The sequence below is a fragment of the Eleutherodactylus coqui genome, chromosome 10, assembly GCF_035609145.1.
Source record: "Eleutherodactylus coqui strain aEleCoq1 chromosome 10, aEleCoq1.hap1, whole genome shotgun sequence".
NCBI lineage: Eukaryota > Metazoa > Chordata > Amphibia > Anura > Eleutherodactylidae > Eleutherodactylus > Eleutherodactylus coqui.
In genome coordinates, this window is record NC_089846.1 from 58,335,752 (window position 1) to 58,357,259 (window position 21,508).

At 44.5% G+C, this 21,508-nt stretch overlaps 1 protein-coding gene across 1 annotated transcript; it reads right to left on the reverse strand.

Moving 5' to 3' along the window:
- Nucleotides 1–1,516: 1,516 nt before the first annotated feature.
- APOM (apolipoprotein M) lies at nucleotides 1,517–19,595 on the reverse strand. Its single transcript, XM_066579819.1, has 6 exons — nucleotides 19,341–19,595; nucleotides 17,478–17,635; nucleotides 14,596–14,669; nucleotides 14,022–14,120; nucleotides 11,621–11,719; nucleotides 1,517–1,829 (listed from the first exon to the last, which is right to left on the reverse strand). The coding sequence occupies exons 1-6, from the start codon at nucleotides 19,452–19,454 to the stop codon at nucleotides 1,807–1,809; spliced, it is 567 nt and encodes a 188-aa protein (XP_066435916.1). The 5' UTR covers nucleotides 19,455–19,595; the 3' UTR covers nucleotides 1,517–1,806.
- Between the last annotated feature and the right edge of the window lie 1,913 nt (nucleotides 19,596–21,508).

A 21,508-nucleotide genomic window follows, 5' to 3' on the forward strand; every position in this document is an offset into this window, starting at 1 on the left:
CATTTCTAGGTGGAGATGATGATGGTCTTCTGTAAAACCCATCCATGTTAATCGGATTATGGACAGGGATTGGGACAACTTTTGCATTGTGTTATTTCTCTCTATTCTACTATAATATTGTTATAAGTTGGAAACCGACTTGCAAGTTTTGCTTCTGCCCACAAATATCCTACTAATGAACAGCCTCTTCCTTCTTTTCATTACACACCCCAAATTCCATTTGTCTTGTAATGTTTAGAAAGAAAATAACATTTTCCATTCTCTAGACGGAAAGAAATGGAGATAGAAGACGCACCAATGCAGAACAAGAGATAAAGTCATTATAGGAACCTTGGTGGTATTGACTTGGGCTAATTGGGGACCTAAACACTAGCCAACATTGGTTCCTTGTATTGTCAAGATGCTTGCTAGTTACTAATCAGATTTTCTACAAATTCCACATGAAGCTTATACCCTCAGACAGTTAGTAGCCATGGCTATATTACCGGTCTGAGCCCGATACTTGCTGTGGCAAAACTGCAAGATTTCCGGCGGGATTCCACCCTGTGAGAACCCAGCCTCAGACTTGTCAGCTTAATGAGCATTCGACTGAAAGCTATTCCTCCCTCTACCATATACATTTATCTCAGCCGAGCATGTATGTGTTCTCAATGTGGAGAGGGGAATAAGTTGCTGCTGGACTGCCCTGGCAATAATTTATCTCCCCGGAGAATAAAAGGATTGGGTGTTCTAAAATCCTTCTAGCCCCTGATGTACTGTAGGGGTAAGTTCTGGAGGCCCCTAAAACATATGAGGTGGTGGCCGTCTTATAGAAATTGGTGGGTTTGACTGGCATTCATCTAGAGTGTGGGGCAACCTTCAGTATTCTCCCTTCTATATGGTGCCAGTGTAGAGGAGATAAACAGAAATTCTTAGAGAGTGAGCTATTAGGAAACATGACTCAGAGCTGATAAATGTGAGGGCAGAGCCTTACAACGTATATTCATCACCCTATTATTAAAACACTCACACGGACATACAGGTGTATGAATACAGGTGTAATACATGAATTGTGCGTAGGGTAAAGCAGCAACCTAGGTTCAAGTGAGTTGGCACAGAAATGTTGACTTCACCTCCAAAATAGATCTTGACGTATATCGAGATGATAGGCTGAGTACCTTACTGTGACTGGATAATCCCTGTCTAATATACATGTAACCTGACATTCTCCTAGTTAGTGCAAGACATTGCTGCCTCTATTGTTGTCCAGACATTAACTTTGGTGACGAGGCATCCTAGGTTGGCACAAATGTAACCTCAAAATAACTCCTACCCTCCATTCATTTCAATAGGGGCGCCAGAACTTGCTGTGCATTTGTACTCTGCAATTTCCATGAGTAGGAATGGAGTGGGAGCACACAACCTCCACTCCATTTATGCGGGGACCTTTGGGACTCCCGTTCTCGGTATGGGTGGGACTTCCGTTCTGAGGAAGTCCATATGGTCAGCCCCCCACCGATCATAAAGTTATCCCCTATCCTGTGGTATCCATGTATAACTTGGCACAACTCCTTAAAGAGTATACACCTACGACACAGGATGTTTCAGCAGAAGACTATGTGTGAGGCAGTGACCTGTCCGGTCATGCGATGTTAGAAGGACGAGGCTGCACGTGACAGGGCCTGTGTCATAACATGAAGAGTGGAACTGGCAGATCCAAGAAAACTAAAAATTAGGTAACAATACAAGGTTGTCCAGGGAACATAAAAATTCAGTTTATTGGTTATTTCACTTTGGCTCTTCTTCTACTATATGACGTTGCCATGATTATTCTTCTAGGGGACATTTCTCTGTTAACAAAAAGAAGACAAAAGTCAGAATCACACTATGACACATGTAAACACCATAAAACACCAAGACCACCGGATCTAGTAGAACAGATCTTCAATTTAGATGCAACCCTCGGTGTTCCCTCCCCAGGTTTACAGATTGACAGTTGAACCAAACAGCTGAGATGACCCCAATACTCAGAACTTTCTGTATCCTAAAACCAATAATGCCAACAATGAAGCATTGTGAGTTGTACGGTTGTGCCAGTTTCTGCCAACAGTAGACAGCCCCCCTCTCCTTCAGAGTGTAGGAGAATTCAGAAGCAGTGTGGGTGAGTGTTAAGTGGTGACGGGCTCTGTGGTGGGCACCATACACAACAAATACGTTCTATAGTACGTTCTATTATCTGGGCATACTAATGCACTCTCTGGGTTACATCTTGGCATAACATGCTCTATGGTTCTATAATGAACTCTATGTGTACAGCATATGGCACTCTCTGGGAACTGTTAAGTACTATGTGAGCTTTAAATGCCACTTTTGGAGCCCTATATGGCACTATATGAGGGTTGTTTGGTTCTACATTCGTAAAGTATGCCACTTTCTGAGCACATAGGCAGTAAAATAAAATTATGTGGATACTGTTGAACTTTAAATCCACTGTATTTCACCTGGGCAAAGTGTGACAATGCATGCAGACTATGCACTATTTATCTCAGCAATATATGCTGCTATCTGGGCACTACATGTACTATCTGTATGCAGTAATTGGGTGTTCCAGGCAATGTGTAATATTCTGAGCGATCACTGCATTAGGAATAGCTGGCATGTGACATCTTTGTGATCAGTAATGCTGTACCACGTGATGGCCGCTTCACGATCTGGTCTCAAATAATTTGCTGTCACACTCGTTGGCGGTATCAAGATTTCTTGAGCCATGGACAGACATCCGACAAAAGATCACACAGTGGCAGGTCATGCATGGCTGATCTTAGAAGTGAGCGTTGGGTTGCAAAGTAGTATGGAGATGGGGTTCAACAAGCCGGTGGTGGCGGTGTCTTGGTCTGGGGAGTGTTTTCCTGGCATTGCTAAGACCATCAGGCCTCCCTCACACAGGGCGTTTTATACAGCGTTTAGCGCTGCCTTTTCAGCCCAGCGCTAAACGCTGTACAAGACTCCCATTCATTTCAATGGGGCTGCTTACACAGGGCTGAAAACCCAGCGCCTTGCAACGCTGCACTTTGACAGCATTGTTCTATTTGGGGGCGTTTTCAGCCCTGCGTCGCCCATTAAAATGAATGGGCAGCGGTTTTAGCACTGTTGAAACCGCGTCAACACTTGGTGCCGCGTTTTTGGCAGCGTTAACCGCTCGCCGATTTTCGGGGTGAGGGCTTGCAATAGAAACCCTACCCCGAAAATCTGCCCCAGCTAGGTAGAGAGAAAAAAAGAAAGTTAATACTCACCTAGCCACTGCAGTCCGGGTCGCGGCCTCTGGTCTCTGCTGCTGATCCGGGCTTCCCCTGCTTTCACAAGTCTATTGCCGTAGGCCAGGTTTGAGAACCCCGCCTCCGGCAATAGAGTGCTGTGATTGGGCATCGAGCATGCCGGTAACCAATCACAGCCCTTCATTGACTGTCTCAGCCAATCAGCGCTGGCAAGCACTGATTGGCTGAGAAAGTCAATGAAGGGCTGTGATTGGGCATCGAGCAAGCACCGACAACCAATCACAGCACTCTATTGCCGGAAGCCGGGTTCTCAAACCTGGCCTCCAGCAATAGACTTGGGAGTGCCGAGGAAGCCCGGATCAGCGGCAGAGACCAGCGGCCGCGACCTGGACTGCAGCGGCTAGGTGAGTATTACTTTTTTTTTTCTTTTCAGCATTCTTGGCTGCGTTTACAGCCGAGCTGAAAACGCAGCCAAAACGCTGGCATAAAGTATGCTAGCGCTGATGAAGCGGGGCGGAATCTGCAGTAACGCAGCGTTGAAAAACGCTGCGTTTCTGCAAACGCCCTGTGTGAGGGAGGCCTTAGTCATCATACCACAATCCTTGAATGGTGAAGCCTACAGGGGACTGTTATTTAACCATCTGCACCTATATTTTCAGCAAGTCTTCCACGACCACAGTGCATCTTTCAACAGGACAACACTGAAGCTCAGATTACTAGGGAGTGTTTGGAGGAACAGGGCAATGAATTCTCCACACTGTCTTGGCCCCCAAATTCTCCGGACTGCGACTGCATTGAACATGTTTGGGATATGTTGGAAAGGACTGTGAGGTCTGCTTCCACTTACCTGCAAAATATGCACCTACTGACGAAACTGCTGCAGGGGACATGGGTCAAATTGAGTATGGAGGACATTCTCCACCTTGTGGAATCTGTGTCCCAATATCTGAAAGCCCTGATCACCCAAAGTGGTGAACCAACCCATCATTGAGGTGTTCCTAATGCAGTGATTGTTCAGTATTTATGTATATGAACGTTAAGAGGCTGGGGACAAAGTTTTAAAAATTTGCTACGATGCACTAAATATATGCCCAGCACAGTACAATATACATAGTAGTGCCCGTCTCCATCTCACATGCTGCTACTCCATGACATAGTACACACAGCAAGGCTTTTCTGTTTCTGAAGCCACTTGTGACAAGCCCGTCGTGAAGCGCATTCCTTCACCCACACGCCCCACACAGAAATATTTTACTAATTACTGGCATGTGTGACTCAGTCATGCCTACCTGCCCTGTCATGTACCGCTGCTGTCTGGCATTGTGCCTGGGCTAATATGCTGTCGTCTGTTATAAATAACTTTATATAACATATTGCTGGGGGAAAAAAAGTTTTTGTGTTTTCTTCCTTGCAGTATTTTGTAGTAGTAGCTTGTTTTGTGCAGTGAGACTGTTTATGCTTGAATGGGCCCTCCGTCTACACCACCCTTGGCAGGCCAACCGAGCTTATAATGAGCCCCCAAACTCTAGTAGACCCTGGCAGGTAGGTTCTTCCTGCTGGAGGTGCTGGCTCACAATGCATTTGATGTGTCCCTTTTTATCTACAGACTGTTTCCTACCAATGTACAATGGCATCATTTCATCCTTCATCAAGGGACGTAAAAGGGCAGCTTATTCTGTGAGCCACACAACAGCGGTGATTGTTCTGTATATAATGGAGGGCTGTAGTGACTTGGGTTTGTGTGTCCAAATGGAAAACACACAGGTCTCTGTTACAGAGAGAACTCAACCCATGATAAACATTTGCCTTGTTTGTAAACATCTGGGATCCTCGTTATGTATTTATTACTTTTTATGGTCTATAATGCTTTTTTCCAGAAAATCTTTGCTCTGAGCAATATGGAGAAAAACAGGGAAACTGTCAGCAAGCAGGCTAGCAGCTCCTGCTTATGGATCTTAGGTGATATTTTATTCTAATTATGGCTGGTGTAAAAAAAAAACATGTAATAATAGTCGTGTAATTAGTATATAAACATCTTATACAGGCATTGGGTAATGAGATACGGGCAGCACCTGTTCAAATGTCCTGTTGTTCCATTATAGAGGGGGTTCACCTATTAGCTAGATGAAGAACTGCTAAAAACTGTGGTTTCTACTTTAATCATACACTATGAGGCTTTATTCACACGAGCGGGAAACGTACACCATAGTCACTTGCGCAAAAGAAATTTGAGGCTAACTGTGCAAAAAATAGCATGAACGGGCAATTTCCAGCTGTCAAGTCTCCAGCTTTATTAGCGATGAAACTGCCCATTCACACAATCGGGAGCTGCGTGGTGTGTGTTATCCAGTTCCCATAGGTTCTATCTCTCTCTCTCTCTCTCTCCTCCCCCCCCCCCCCCCCCGCCTGCCAGCCAGCCAGCCAAAAAAATTGCCATTGACGCGCACACTGCGTCGCGGCGGGGAGGGGCCAAAAACTAGGACGGGGTCGAACACGGCTTGATGCTCGTTCGAGTAATGAACACCATCAAGTACGCTAATACTCGAACGAGCATTAAGCTCGGCAGAGTACGTTCGCTCATCTCTATGTATCACCTATATTTGTTTTTATTAATTAAAATCATATAGTGATACATTTTCCATTTTTCTATTCTGATTTTATTTTTGGATTGTAGATTTTTGATTTATTGTCTGTACACGATTTTGGCGATGGTCATAGTGCCTGAGCTACTGTTTACAGCATTTAGAAATGCTTTACAGCAAAACTCATGGGCCATTCACACACCTGACAGGAGCTGACCCACTGATTTTATGGGAGAATGTTGTGGTCATCCTCTGTAACCTGTGTAGGGGAGGTGGAGGAGGTGAGCTGTGACAGTCACCTGCTGTGGATTTTGGATCCTGTGTTATCTATATACAAGTGTCACCTCACATTGTAATCCTGCCTGTGATGATAATCACATCACTGCTGAAAAGTTTCCTCTACAGAACAGGAAGTGACAGACTATTATTAGGCTTAGTGGTCAGTGTGAGAACTACAGGATGTTAAGATTTTTTTTTTCCAATATAGAACATGACATTGAAAATGTTATGAAAAAAATCACCAAAAATTCTTAATAAACTGGAGATTTAGTAATACTGTCTAAGGTTTATAGCAACTATCAGGTGGTGCAGTTTACGTCAAAATTTGCCCCAAAATTTTAGCATAATTTTTGGTGCATTTCAGCCATATTACTTTGCCAAAAAGCAATGCCCCTTTCTTTGGCATGTCAAAAAAGTGTCTGAAAGTGTCTTAAAAAACAAAAAATGTGGTGGGAAGTAGGTTAGACAGTTTTGGTGCAACGTGCACCAGAAAAATGTTGAATTGTCAACAGTATATTTGCCCCAATTTGCCTGATTTATAGAATAAGTAATTTTCTGATTACACATTCCCTTTAAGGTTGGGGCACTTTTACACAGGCCAACTATGGGCTGAAAATTTGCTGTGTGATTTTAACTAATAGTTGTCCCATGTAAAAGCGGGACCTCGGAGGGTATTGAACATGAAATCGCTCCTTAGTCGCTAGTCACTTTGTTCCAGCTCAATGAAACGAAGCAAGAAGTGAGCAACCTCTCGCTTAGTGTAAACAATCAGTCACTAATCTTTAAATGACTGCCTGTTCACAATAAATGGATTTCCGGCGCACTCCGCCTCCATTCACTGAACAACTATCGCTCTTGTGTGGAAGCACAGAAGCAACAAATGTGCCATGTAAAGTAACCTCAGACGGAACCCTCTGCCCAACAGCCTATTCACAGTAGGACACCACATAAGGGCTTCTTCACACAGGTCTATCCAGAACTACGCTTGCCACACAGTTGCACATGAACAAGGTAAAAATCCTTTTCTTTTTACCTTTCAAACTCCCTGCTATTTCACGCGAGTTTGAAAAAAAAAAAGTGGGAAGATAGGTCCTGCTTGCTAGAAAAATAGGGCAGGTCCTATCTTTTATCGCCTGTACTATTTACGGGCAATAATACCGCTACTAGAAACAAAACCATTGAAATCACTAAATCACACCCATGTGTTTAAGCCCCAACTCTCATACTAGAGTCACATATTAAAAATAGCAGATCTGTCAATATTGTGTCCCAGAACACCATCCTGGTCCCCTCCATAAATCTTATACATGTTTGTCTCATGTGGATGCACTGTGCAAAGCCTGTCCTGTCATATCCAGTGTATGTGTTACACAGCTGCAGCGCTTGAGAGGTTAACTCTTTTAAAATCACAGTCTGCCTGTAAATGTATCAGTTTGTCATGTCATGTGGTATAAGTGAAGGTATAAATAGGAGTGATTGAGAGCGGGGAAAGTGGTCGGAGTTCCATCTTCACTGAGGGTGCTATCTTGCCTGACACGAGAGAGTGCTAACACAGAGCCACATGGAAGCACTTTCAGCTTCCTTGTGGTGAAGACAGAGGAGAACGAGAGATATACCGTAGCGACTGCATTTTGAATGAGAGTGGAGTGAGCCCAAAGCGTAAGAGAGAGCTTTGTAAGTAATCCCTTTTCCTGACAAAACCCAGTGCAGAGGTACTAATTCAAATCCACAAGTTTTGCCTACGCGGCCGTCCAAAGTTAGGATCACCGCGCAGAAGTACGCTTCAAGTCACACCCACGCATCTCTAGTGCGGGGTGCCTATCCTAGAAGTAACTAATACTACCAGAGAGTCTGTGGAGTGACCCCTACCCCCTTCCTCCTCCAGAGTGCTCCTAGTCCTGGAGTTGTACCTGATAGATAACGCAAACTGTAGGACCGGTTTTATCCTGCGTATCCTCCCTGACCTCTGATCTCCTCTCTTAACCTGCAGTGTGAAGAATTGTACCTGAATTGCTGTGTGATAATTGTTTTTGCCAAAGTACATTCCAAGTAAAGTTCATACCAGGCCCTAAGCATTCCTGGGGACCCCAGGTACTATACACCAGTGTCTGTGTTTATTCCCTGTCGTGTGATATATCAATGTGTAGGAATGGTGGTGTCACTCGTGACAACTACTACCCCCATCATCCTGTTTATTGGCATTCCCTATCCTAGGGATGTCGACGGTGGTCTGCAACCCTGCTCTGGCCTTGGCTGCGTGTCATCCCTCTGGGAAAGGAGCCTGGTAAGTGCCGCCGTGACAAGCCATCTCTCAACCCTCCCAGCACCCCACGTTTGCCAGGTGTCCGGGGTACTCCTCAGGGGTGTTGTAGAACCCTGTTTTCTGGCATCACTAGGGAAAGTGTCAGTTGCGCCAATTCTGTTTAATGGACTGACACTTAATTTTTAATGGGGCCACCCAAGATGGCGCCCAGTTCACAGTGCTCTTCTCTATGGCTAACTCCCGCCAAGAAATTTCCACCAAAGCTGCTTGGCGCCAAGAGGACTATGCCCTGGCCTCACGCAAAGTAGGGGGTGGGGGACTACCCCTGCTAAATGGACTTGTTGGAGCCCAAAGTGGGAAGATCCTAATTCACCGGGGCAAAGGAGTTGTCAGATAATACATCCCGGAATTGTTGCGTCTATTTGTGCTGACTTATGGAGATGCTAATTTCAGTTTTCATTTTATGGGAGAGCGACAAACTCCAGCTAGATTACTCCCGCAGACACCACTGAGGAGACCTGCCGCATCCCCATCAATTAGCATGGACACTGCATCCACTTGGGGTTTTTTGCCTTCCTCTGGATCAACAAAACAGGAGGCTAGAAAGGCTGGACTAGATGGACATTGTCTTCATTCAGCCTTACATACTATGTTACTATGTTACTTCCCCTTCTACCAGCTCCACAAGGTTGGATGAGGATAAAGAGTCTCTGGTAGGTGACGCTGCGGCAGATGCAGAAATTAGTGAGAATCAGTGGGTGGAAATCGGAAGGATGTTATTGCCCCAAAATGACTTCCATTTCCCTTAAGACTCTTTGCGTAAGAGACAGTGTTTTCTTTGTTTTCCCCGTAATTCCTTGAAACGAGGACTCTAAAGTCATGTCCCGCTTACAAATGTTTTTTTTTTTATGTTGAAAAGGGTACTCCTCAGGGGTGTTGCATCAACAGCAACTTTTTGACTGTTTTCATGTAGCAATGTAGATCAAAGGTATCTTTGGTCAAAGGTATTAGGCCCCATTCTGTTCAACATATTTATCAATGACCTGATAGAGGGGCTGCACAGCAAAATATCAATATTTGCAGATGACACAACATTATACAATATAATTAACGCAACGGAGGACAATGTACGGCTACAAACGGACCTGGATAAGATGGGGGCTTGGGCAGAAAAATGGCAAATGAGGTTCAATGTTGATAAATGTAAGGTTAGGCACATGGGCAGCAAAAACGGATGTTACCTATATACACTTAATGGGGTACCGCTAGGGAAAAGTGATATGGAAAAGGATCTGGGGGTATTAGTGGATAGTAGACTAAACTGGAGTAACCAATGCCAGTCAGCTGCTGCAAAGGCAAATAAAGTCTTGGGGTGCATTAAAAGAGGTATAGGGGCGAAGGATGAGAACATTATCCTTCCATTATATAAGGCACTAGTCAAGCCCCACATGGAATACTGCGTACAGTTCTGGTCACCGGTGCTCAGGAAAGATGTTACGGTATTGGAGGGGGTTCAAAGAAGGGCAACTAAACTAATACATGGAATGACGGGACTGGAATACCCAGGGAGGCATCAAAACTGGGATTATTTACTCTAGAAAAAAGAAGGTTAAGGGGCGATCAAATAGCTATGTATAAATACATAAGGGGACAATACAAGGATCTCTCCCAGGATCTGTTTATACCCAGGACTGCAACGGTAACGAGAGGACATCCGCTACGTCTAGAAGAAAGCAGGTTTCATCACCAACATAGAAAAGGGTTCTTTACTGTAAGAGCAGTTAGACTGTCGAACTCTCTGCTTGAGGATGTGGTGATGGCAAAACCGATAGAGGAGTTTAAAAGGGGACTTGATGTCTTTCTGGAGAGGAAGGACATTATAGGATACAAGTCTTAGGTTAATTGTCAATCCGGGTATACAGGCAGGTAGGAACTATCAGAGGTTGATCCAGGGATTAGTCTGATTGCCATTATGGAGTCGGGAAGATATGTTTTCCCCAAAAGGGCTAATTGGCTTCTGCCCTTGGGGTTTTTGCCTTCCTCTGGATCAACAACACAGGAGGATAGACAGGCTGGACTAGATGGACATTGTCTTGATTCGGCCTTATAAGCTATGTTACTATGTTAAAGGTGAAGCTTCACACTTCTGGTAAAACTGAAAGCACCTGTTGCATGCCATAAAATGGATAAAAATACTCAATAAAACTGGGCCTTGTAGTTGCCGACAGATCCACCAATTTTCTTGCTAGACATGAGGATTTGGTTAGATAACTACTTGTAAGAGAACGTTTGTATCCCAGCTGCCTGCTGCTGACATTGTGCAGACACATTTGCAAACTTCATATTGTCGTGCTGGAAACTATTTTAAAAGCTGTTACTTCATTTGTTATGGTTTGTGCCGTGCTAGAAACTTCAGCCTTCACCTTCTGTTTAAGCTTTTGCTTTGCTGCCAAGACGAGTATTCAAGCCTTTTATGTGTAGCAGCTTCTTGACTCTCTGCTACCTGTCACTGAGTAATAAATGCTATAATTTATATTTACTTTAATGAATATTTAAAGGGTCCTTCTATGGGGGCAAAAGGATGGTCTGCATTGCCTCTTTGAATCTGATGACCACAGTTGCTGAACATTAATATTTCTATATGTTTCCCTGCAGCACCCCCGCAGGTAGAACAAGGTATAGCAGTTTATCCCAGCAAGAGAGAAGGAATGTCTCCGGTTGTCTCTGAGGGGTCCACTACAAACTGCACCAGCTAAAGGTGTTTAGTGAATTGCTGTTGGACTCTCACAATCAGACATACTGTATTATGAAATATCCTATCAATTTACTGTGAATCTTAATAATTAAAAAATTTCAAGAGTTGTTGAAGATTTTTGCAGAAATAGTGCCACTTTGTTTAGGGGCTGTGACTGGTATTGCTGATTAGCCCCATGCCATGCCTTCACATATATCTTGACTTACCATAGAGGACTTAACATTACATTAAAGGGGTATTCCCATCTCAGCAAGGTATCCCTTATCCGCAGTATAGGAGATAAATTGCTGATCAGTGAGGGTCCAACCACTGGGAAATATCTACCTTGGCACGTCCCTAAACCTTGACAGCAGTGGCTGCACATGTAATCTCTGGCAGTCTCACTGAAGTGAATGGGACTACCAGAGGTTGCCAGGCAGTTGAACTCTGCTTTAATCACACAACATATCTGATAAGATGTATAATACCTGGTAGGGATAGGCATTACCTAGTGTTTGTGGAAGCTGTAGAATATCTTTATAGCCTTCACATGTGGACTTGTGCTTGAACTGGCTCAAACAGTCTTTGTCCAGTAGTGAGGACCGAGCTGAGGAAGAGGAGGAGAAAGAATATGGGACCATTAGTGATGAGCAAGACAGGAAAGCTCAAAATACCGAAAGCAGGCAGGAGAGAAGAGCAACGATTAGAGGCAGGGGTATAGCTAGAGGGGGTGCAGGGGTTACATTCATACCCCAGTTCTGGGGCATAGGGGCGCAAAGGCCTCCCTGCCACTTAGGAAGATACCAGTATTATAAATGGCACAGGCACGTTGAAGGTGGGGTACAGTTACAGGTTACGTATTGAGACCCAGGTGCTTTGAGTTCCTAATCAGACCTGGAGGACATAATGACACACCTGATGTGATAGGGGGTAGGTTATCCTGGTATATATACATTAAATGACCACTTTATTAGAGACCTCCATCTAGTAGCGTATTGGACCACTTTTGATTTTCAGAAGCACAGCAACTCGTCATGGCGTAGATTCCACTAGATGTTCGAATTGTTCTGTGGGAATATTGTTCCATGCGGACTGGAAGCTTCTTATAGTTGTTGCCAATTAGATGGAGGTGCTGACGTGTTCTGACCAGCTGACAGGAAGGCGACATTGATTCATTCTGCTTGCACCAAATTGTGACCCTGCCATCAGCACCTTGCATCCGAAATCTTGATTTATCTGACCAAGTGATGTTTTTCCACTGCTCAATAATACAATTTTTGTTTTCTTTTGACCACCGGAGTCTCACCTTTCTGTTTCTCCTAGTCCTTATTCACACGAGCGTTTTATCACGGCAATTTTGCCGCGATAAAACGCTGGCTGAAAAATCACGACCATCTGATGCATTGGATTCCAATGCATCAGTTCAGATGGCCAATTTTCCAGTGCGTAAAAACGGCTGGACAGAAAAGATAGTGAATACGGTGCGCATTCTCGCAGACCGTTTTTACACCAGCCGAAAAAGACAGGTCTGGAGCTATTTTCCAGCTGAAATAAGCCAGCCAGTCCCATAGACTCTTATGGGAGCCTTTGATTGCTTCCAGTAAAGGGAGGTGGTAGGGAGTTTAGCAGTGGCTCTGCTAAACTCCCTTCCAGTCTCCACCCCTTGCCGGCTGTCAGCAAAGGGTGGGGTTGGGATGGGGTCGAAGATTAGCACACTAGCTCCTGCCCTTTCCCTTTGGCGATAGCCGGCAAGGGGTGGAGAGGGGGAGCAGAGCTGCTGCTAAACTCCCTACCATCCTCATTTACCAGCAGCTCTCAAAGGCTCACCCCGCCGGATGGTATCCTGGGATATACGCCGCAGGCCCAGCCGTTTGAACGGGCGTTAAAACAGGAGATTTTTGGCGGCGCTGTTGCCGCCCATGTGAAGGAGCCCTATAGACTCAATTACACTGGAGCTCATCTGTTCTTATAGCCCATCCGTGCTAAGGATTGGTGAGTTGTGTGTTGAGACATGTTAATAGGAGCACCAGCGTTCTATTCAGCTGCAATTTGCTTGGCTGTGCAGAGCCTGTTCATCAGAACAAATCTTGATATCTTCCACTGACCCCTTTCACTGGATGTTTTTTCTCAAACAAGCCATTCTCCGTATACTCTCTGCATCATTACACCAGAAAACCCCATAAGGTTGGCAGTGAAATCCCGGCCCCGGCTAGTCTAGCACCGATGACCAGGCCTCATTAGAAGTCACTCTTAAGTCACTTAGAAGATCACTGAATTTTCCCATCTAATGTGGATTGACAATGAAACTGATCCACAGAAAACTTGTCATGTGATTTTATGCCGCACTCCGGGGTCACGGGGAGAATTTCCATACAGGGAAGCTCTAATCAAGAAAAGGCCGGGGGCTCTAATAAAGTGGCCATTCAGTGTAAATCCTTTCTGGAATAAAAAGCATTCTAAACATGGACTTTCTTATGGTGGGCTTCTGCTTACATATAAAATCTGATCCGCACAAGCACAGCGGTGGTATAAAATATGGAAAAGGATGAGACTGGCAATAGATGAAATTCATACTACCTCAGACTTCACTATGTAATGTAGTTAAAAGGGCTATCCAGGCAGCGCCCGCCAGGATACACCGGGGGTCAAAGCAGAAGTTGAAATCAATGGGAGCTGCACTTGTAATTGCAGGTTGGAGTCCCAATGATTTCAATGAGAGTGTGCCTGCAATTACAAGCACTAGCCACTGCACAGTGATCGGAGCAGTGCTTCCACTCTAACCCCAGGGTATCCCTTTGGGCGCTGCTTGGATAACCCCTTTAAGCATGAGTCTTCAATCAACACAGAGGGTGGCATACAGTATATAATGATACAGATCACAAAAAAGCAATCTGCTTTAATGTACTTACAGTATAGAAGAAGCCTAGAGGTCGTATTCTCTGTCTCTTTCAGGATAATGCACTTTGGACAGTGACAGGAAAAGAGCTCTGTCCATCTATCCGGGTGGCCTGCAAGCATTAAACAGTTAATTCCTCGCTTCTGCATACTCTTTGTTTATTTACACAGCTGAACCTTTAAGGCATAACAAATATCTGGGTAAATACTAACTAACCGAGTCAGCTGATGCCTCTAATATACCAGAATGGGAAATGCATTGCAGCTCCCTAAGATAAGTACTCCAGGAGTCAAAGGTCCATCTTTACAGCCAGATCTCTTTTTTTTTCATTATTCCAAAACATCTAATGTAGAAAATGAAGCTATTTAAAAAAAAAAAAAAATTCTTTTATGTCTACAGCTCCTATGCAGATCTATGTGTTTCCATGGTAACAGACAGCAAACAAACTGTGTAGTCTGATTCTGCAATCAGATGGATGTCCATATGACATGTACTACTGATGCATGCAAAAAAAAGGTAGAATGACAATAGTCCCTGTCAGCGCTTTTTGTCTGCAGTCAGTAAATGACCATTTTCTACTATCTCACCCTCTGTCCTCAGCTCGGTGCTGTCTTCAGTCAGCAGGTAAATCCACTTTCGGGGAACACATGACCCGTCTTTACTGGAAATAAGATGGAAGAACGTGGCATAGGTAGATGAAAAGTTGCACAGTAACAGTAATAAGGTGGAATACTATAAGGGTATGTTCACACATAGGGGAAAATTCTGCAGCAAAATCGGCAGAATTTCCGCATCATAAACAGAGTCAAATTGGTGCGGATTTTGCCTCGATATCAGCTGTGCATCCGCAGCTGATTTCGGTTTGCCACTCCTCTCACCGTGCAATCAGCAGTCCCTCACTGCAGCGCTACTAAGCGCCACGGCCACCAGTAATGTGATGTGGAAGCGGGCGCATCACATGAGCGGCAGCTGCAATGCTTAGTAGTGGTTGCCAGCTGAGGGATATGAGGGCTGCTCCGTGCACTGCAGTGAGGAACGGCAGGCTGACATACGCTGCGGATCCTCAGTTAATTTCGAGTCAAAATCCGCACCAATGGGTTTTGATGCGGGAATGCTGAGTATTTTGCCGCAGAATTTTCATCTGCGGAAAATCCACAGCATTTCCACTATGTATGAACATACCCTTAGACAACTAACATCTGAGAAGGGGCCATGACAACCCTTCAAGAACGGTTGTATCTTTTAACCCCTTCCCCTGACACGTGTCACTTCAAGTGGTAATAACTTTGGAATGCTTTTACTTATGCAAGTGGTTCTGCCATTGTTTTTCCGTGACACATTATACTTTATGCTAAGGCTAGAGTATAGAGAGGATCCGTGACACCAAGACCACTGCAAGTTAGCTGCGGATAAGTATTGCGCTCCAGTACAGACTGGGTTTTGCCTAATGATTTTATCTGCTCTCAGGATTCCATTCCATACTGGACCCTCTTCGAAACTTTTAGGGCTCTGTTCTTCAGACTAACCGCTTCCAGCAGTTTTTCATCCCACAAGGGAACTTGAAGATGAGATCCTTGATCGCTTAGATAATACACTGCACTACTTAGGTGGTACAGTGTATTATCTGAATTGTTATGTTCATCACTGACAGTACAGCTTGTTACTGTCAGTGATGACAGTGACCCCCACAGGCCACCATACATGGCAGCCATTGGCACCCCGTAAACAGATTGCAGAAGTGTAGATGAGGTGATAGCAGTATCTACAGAGTTAAATCACCATGATTGGAGCTAAGCTCCATCCCAATGGTTGCAGTGGTAAGTTACAGCTGCAATCCTGTTTCCGTTACTTGGAGTTCAACTCCTAAGCCCCCTGGTAATCTGCACCGTACATGTACAGCGGGATATGGGAACTACTTGCCCCATGTGAAGTACATGTGTCAGGAAGGGGTTAAATATGCAGTACTACCTGTGGCCAAATTAAGGACTAGTGAGGCCCCTGAGAAAAATATTCGCCCACATTTATTAAAGAGCACCTATCGGCTCTGCTGACATATCTACTTTAGTAAATACCTGCATTTCCCCCTGTATAGTCCGACCCTGCAATAATATTCCCTGTGCTGTTCCTCTGTTATAACTCCTGGAAATGTATGAATTAAAAGCGTGTCCATAAACAGTCTGAAGCTGTGCAATCATCCCTGACAATGTCAAACATTGTTACAAGGCTTGTATAAAGAGTCTAACATTGACTTGTAGGAATGCTGCCTTCCAATAGGTGGCACTGTAGAGGTATTGTTCCATCTCCATTATTTGCATATTACCCAGAGGAGCATGAATGGCCTTATAAGTCTCCTTACTCACTCACCGTCTATGTACTCTCTCTAAGGATAAAAGATAGCGTTTCTGAAACGGAGTAGGCGAACACCTTGTTGAAAAGGGGAATGTAACACCTTGTTATCAATGTACAGTATTTATATATTTCCCGGAGGAACAATAGAGAAACATATAGTTCTAGAAAAAGAAACTCCCAACTATCTCAATGGGAATTCTATATTTATTAAAGCAGACATGTCAGGAGAGCCAACAGGTTCCCTAGCGATCTTCAGACTGGTGTACCAAAAACTCCCATGTTAATGGAGCAGCGGCATGCAAGCATTCTCGATTGCTGCTCCACTCACTTCTGTGGGACAGGAGGAGAACAATGTGCCCACCATCTTCCTCCGTTACATATAAGTGAATGGAATAGTGGTCAGGAATGTGCACCACAGCTTTATTCACATGAGGCAGCTGGTCTGGGGTTGCTGGTCTCAAGATCACTGAGGGGTCCCAGAGGTCGGACCTCAGTGATCATTTATCCCCTGATAGGAAAACCCTTTTAAACTACGGTACATCTCCTGGGAGAATTCATTCTTCTCTTGTCACTTTTCTAATTTAACGAGTGAGGAGAAAAGATGCAAAAATTGCGCTATTTTGACACATCATGATGCACCAATGAACCAGTTTACTACAGATACTGTTGAAGGCGTATTGATAAATGTGGACCAATATGTGAGGAGACCCTCATCTCCAAAGTAGAGAACAGCTCAATGAGCCATTCTGTGCCCGCATAATACCACCATGCAGTGCCCTTATGTTGCTATATGGTGCACAAAACTTTCCACCTTACAATGCTGTACAGGGCCCAGATAATACCTGAGGATCTTCCTTCTTTCATGGCTTCGGTGCCCTGGTCTGTGGACTGAAGACAGGGAGGTGGAGGCCTCTAAATAGTGGAGGTCCTGGGGCAATTGCTCCATTTGCCCCTCTAGCCCAGTACTCCCTTGTTACAAGGGCCTTGTAAAGGCATTTTATACTAGTCTACATAGTGGCGGAGGGACTTGGGAAAAATGCAATGATAGAGCGGGCTGGGCAGGTAGGAGACAAGTGTCGGAGACAATGAGAAGCTGATAGAGACATATGGTTAATCTCACATTCTGATGATGGCTCCGAAGTCCAGTTTCTCCGTTTCTGAACTTTCCTGGACTATAAACTGTGCGTTATCCATCACCTTGAAGATGTCCAGCGCTCCTGTTCCAGGTTCTGCCGCCGCTGCCAGGAAATACCAGCTCCCTGTATACTGCAATGGGAACTGTCAAGACTTTAATGCAAGGATGTGACTATGATAGAAAAAGCTGGCGGGGATCTTGAAGAACTCCCCTTTTAAACTTGTAATGTTGCAGAACGTTGTAAATACAGTAAAGATTTCTTTAACCTGACATTATTGGGACCCTATGCTGGATTATCAGACATTGTGGATTATGATCTGGCCATAGAAATGTATATAAAACTCAGTTTTTCATGTAGATTTAATCTATCCATAATTTATTGAAGAAGTTATCTGGGATTTTTACTATTGATGACCCACCCTTCGTATAGATCATCAATAGTTGATTGGCCAGGGGTCCATTACTCGGGAACCCCGATGATCAAAGGATTGTTGGGCTTGCTATCAGAGTGAAAAGTGCTGAAAGCAGAGAGCACTGTCTGTATTGCAGTGGCCCAGTTTGGTACTGCAGGCACACCTCCATTGTATTCAATAGGAGCTGAGCCTGTAAGTAACAAAGTGGGCTGCTGCAATGTTGACAGCGCTTTGTGCTTCCTGTGTCGTCCACACTGTCATCTCCCCAGGGATCAGCTGATTGGTAAGGTTACCAAGGGGCAGCCCCCCACTGATCAACTATTGATGGTCTATCCTGAGGATATGTCATCAATAGTAAAAGTCTGTAAAAGTATACATAACTTTCCTTTTTAACTATTATAAAACTTAATAATAAATGTAACTCCTTCTTAACATATTGTTAAATAGCCTGAGACACCATATTACACTCCATCCTCATCCATGGACCATGTTCTGAAAATACAGTAACAACAAGCACAAATGAAAATGATGTATGTACATTTTTTTGCTAAAAAAGTAGTTAAAACTGTTCCACCACAGATGTTATGAGGTCAGAAAAATGCCAAGATGTCCTTTAGGACCAGGTTAGATAATAGCAAGACCCGTCCACCTCTTTGCCACATAACATGATGTGGCAGGCCGGATGTGAATTCAGCCTTAAGGCCCTTTTACACGACATGATTATCATGCAAGTTGCATGTTAGATCAAGTGGTTTGCACGATAATTTTACACCATAAGTGCATGTAGTGAAAGACCAATCAGCATTAAATCTACCATTACATTTACCTGTATAAACAGGCAGTGGCTCATCTATGAATGACTGCCTGTTTACTGTGAATGGAGGCGGGTGGGATGGAGCAATCTGCAGTCCATTCTGCCTCCATTCACAGAGCGATCATCTCCAGGATGGCTGTTGGGCGCTTCAGCACCCGACACTCATCCTGTGTAAGAAGGGCTTTACTTGAATGAGTCTCTGCAGCAATTCTCTGCACAGAAGAGCTGCTGTGCAAGAAAAACAAAAGTTGGATTCCTACAGATCAGAGTATTATGACAAATCTAACGAATGTCCACTTGCACGCACGGATTCCATCTGCTAAATCCCACAGTGACAGGTTTCTCTGTAATAATCTGCATATGGAGAGATCTGTCAATCAGCAGCAAGGCAGGGTGAGCAGTGAGTATATGAATATTAAGGAGCTGCACTGGATTCATCTCTGTGGCTCGCTGCAAAGTTTAAAATAAAAGTTTTCAAAAACTCCTGAAGCGATCAGTATAAGTGAGACCACTGAGATCACTACACTGCGGTGCACTATACTGCGGTGCACTATACTGCGGTACACTATACTGCGGTGCTCGCAGACTCTTTGATCTAGATCTCCACAATCATTTGGTTACCTCTGTCCTATTGATGCGTGATGCAGATAGTTGGTCACTCCTGGCACAAGTGGAGAGGGAGTCAAAGACGAGTCCATAAAGATATAGGATGCAACGCCATATACTGACAATCATTTCTGAGGGAATCTCGGGCAGTAAGTCTGCGGCTGGACTTGGGATGTGTCTTTTCTGCCCTCCTTGTGCCTATTGCTGTTATCTCTCGGGACCTTGCTCTTTTTCACTTTTCTGTTTATTTTTCCCACTCACATACCCTTGTTCTCTGCACATCAATCATTAACTCCACTCTCACTCAAGGCCGATGGTCAGTTTAAAGATTAGTCCAGTATCTTAACTGAGGATGAAAAAACTATAAGAATAAAATATACAATAGAATAAAAAAATTTCAACATGTTCTATTTTCCTGCACATTTGCAAACCCATAGTCCCCATAGAAGTCAATGGGGATGCAAAGTGCTAGAAGATGCGTGAAGCACTGCATAATTGCGTAGGAAAAAGAACATGTGGAATACATTAGACTAATTAGCCATTTCAATTGGTGCGTATTTGATTGCCACGTGCAAATAAACAGGTCTTGCAGGCGAGAAAATACAGTAAAATATACATATGCGCGCGCAAAAAAAGCATAGTTTATTCTGCAAATAAGCAGCGCTCAGGAGCACGCAAATATGCATATGCTCGTGTGAAGAGCGCCTTAATTGTGATTTCGATCGCGGCAGTTTGCAGTAATTTTACTTTTGTTCCTGCTGCCAACAGCGTATTTTAGCGCACCCCATTATGTGTGATGAGGTGTGCTAAATAGAGCAGACAGCACTCGAAAATCGTGGCGCTGGATGCCTCCAAGGCCCCATTGGAATTAATGGGAGTATTATACCGTGATTACCGCGGTGTTCATCGCGGTAAAAAACGGATGTGTGAGAGTGGCCTTAGGGCTCCTTAACACAAGCTTATGCACAGATGCGCACACTTTAGCGCAATGTATTTGCGCAGTGAATGAGGATTATTTCCGCACACGTCTGTACATAAAAGTGTACTTTTTTGCGCACACAGAGCCTGTTCATATGCGCATCAACACCAACCCCTAGCCTGATTTAAAAGGATATATAGCCTAATAAGGTCCAGATTTGCTTTTTTCTCTACGGTTTGGCACTGTATTTCGCGCATCCCCTTGCGTATTGCATGCAGATTTTCTCTCTCTTCTCCCATAGACTTCTATGGGGCCCTTTGGTACAAATGCACACATAATAGAGCATGTTCAACTTTTTATATGAACGGGAAATGCGCGTGTAAAAAAAACGGTATGTGAGTGAACCCATTGAAATCTATGGGTTCTAATGTCTGCATATTGCACTCGCAAAAACACCCATGTGAAGGAGCCTTTACACCACCATCACACATGTGTTCAGTTAAAGGCCGCTCGATATCGCAGCATGCATTTTACCACGATTTTGAGCTGCGTTTTTGACCGCATGCTACAGAGTTTGATGTTACAAACACTGTGTTTGAACGCTGGTCTGAAATCAATGGTGACGTTGCACCGCAGTTAGCGTGGCGCACAGGATGCCGTACTAATCGTGGTAAAAAGTGGCAAGTTTAGTCCTGGAACTATCTTCCTGGCCTGACTACGGCCGCTGCCATAGACTCCTATGGGAGCCAATATCAACGGCCAGAGAAGGGAGGTGGGAGGGAGTTTAGTAGTGTGACTGATAAACTTCTTCCCCTTTCTCTTCTCTCCTCCGGCTGTTTGCTATGGGAGGGGGAGGGATGGGGTAGAGCTAAGTTACCGCCCCCTCCCATTGCAAACAGCGGGAGGGGAGGATAGGGGAGGTGAGCCGGCGAGGGGGAGGGAAGGGGGGAGACAGCTTACATGGTAGTGTATATCAGCCGACCGTGAAAACCCCGGGCCGATATATGCCCCTGTGAATAATCCCTAAGGCTGGTCTCACATGAATGGATTTTAATTGCAGATTCCGCGGTCGCTGTCCGCACAGCAGGTCCCGGTAAAACGCGGGCATTGAAAGGTATGTAAGTTCCTTCACACTTGCGGGTATGAATTACTTATTCCGCGAGCGGAAGAAAAGTCTGCGCATGCTCTATTTTAATGCGGATTCAGCATGGGCGGCTGCAATAGATATCTATGGATGCGAGTGTTCCTTCGCCCACATGCAATT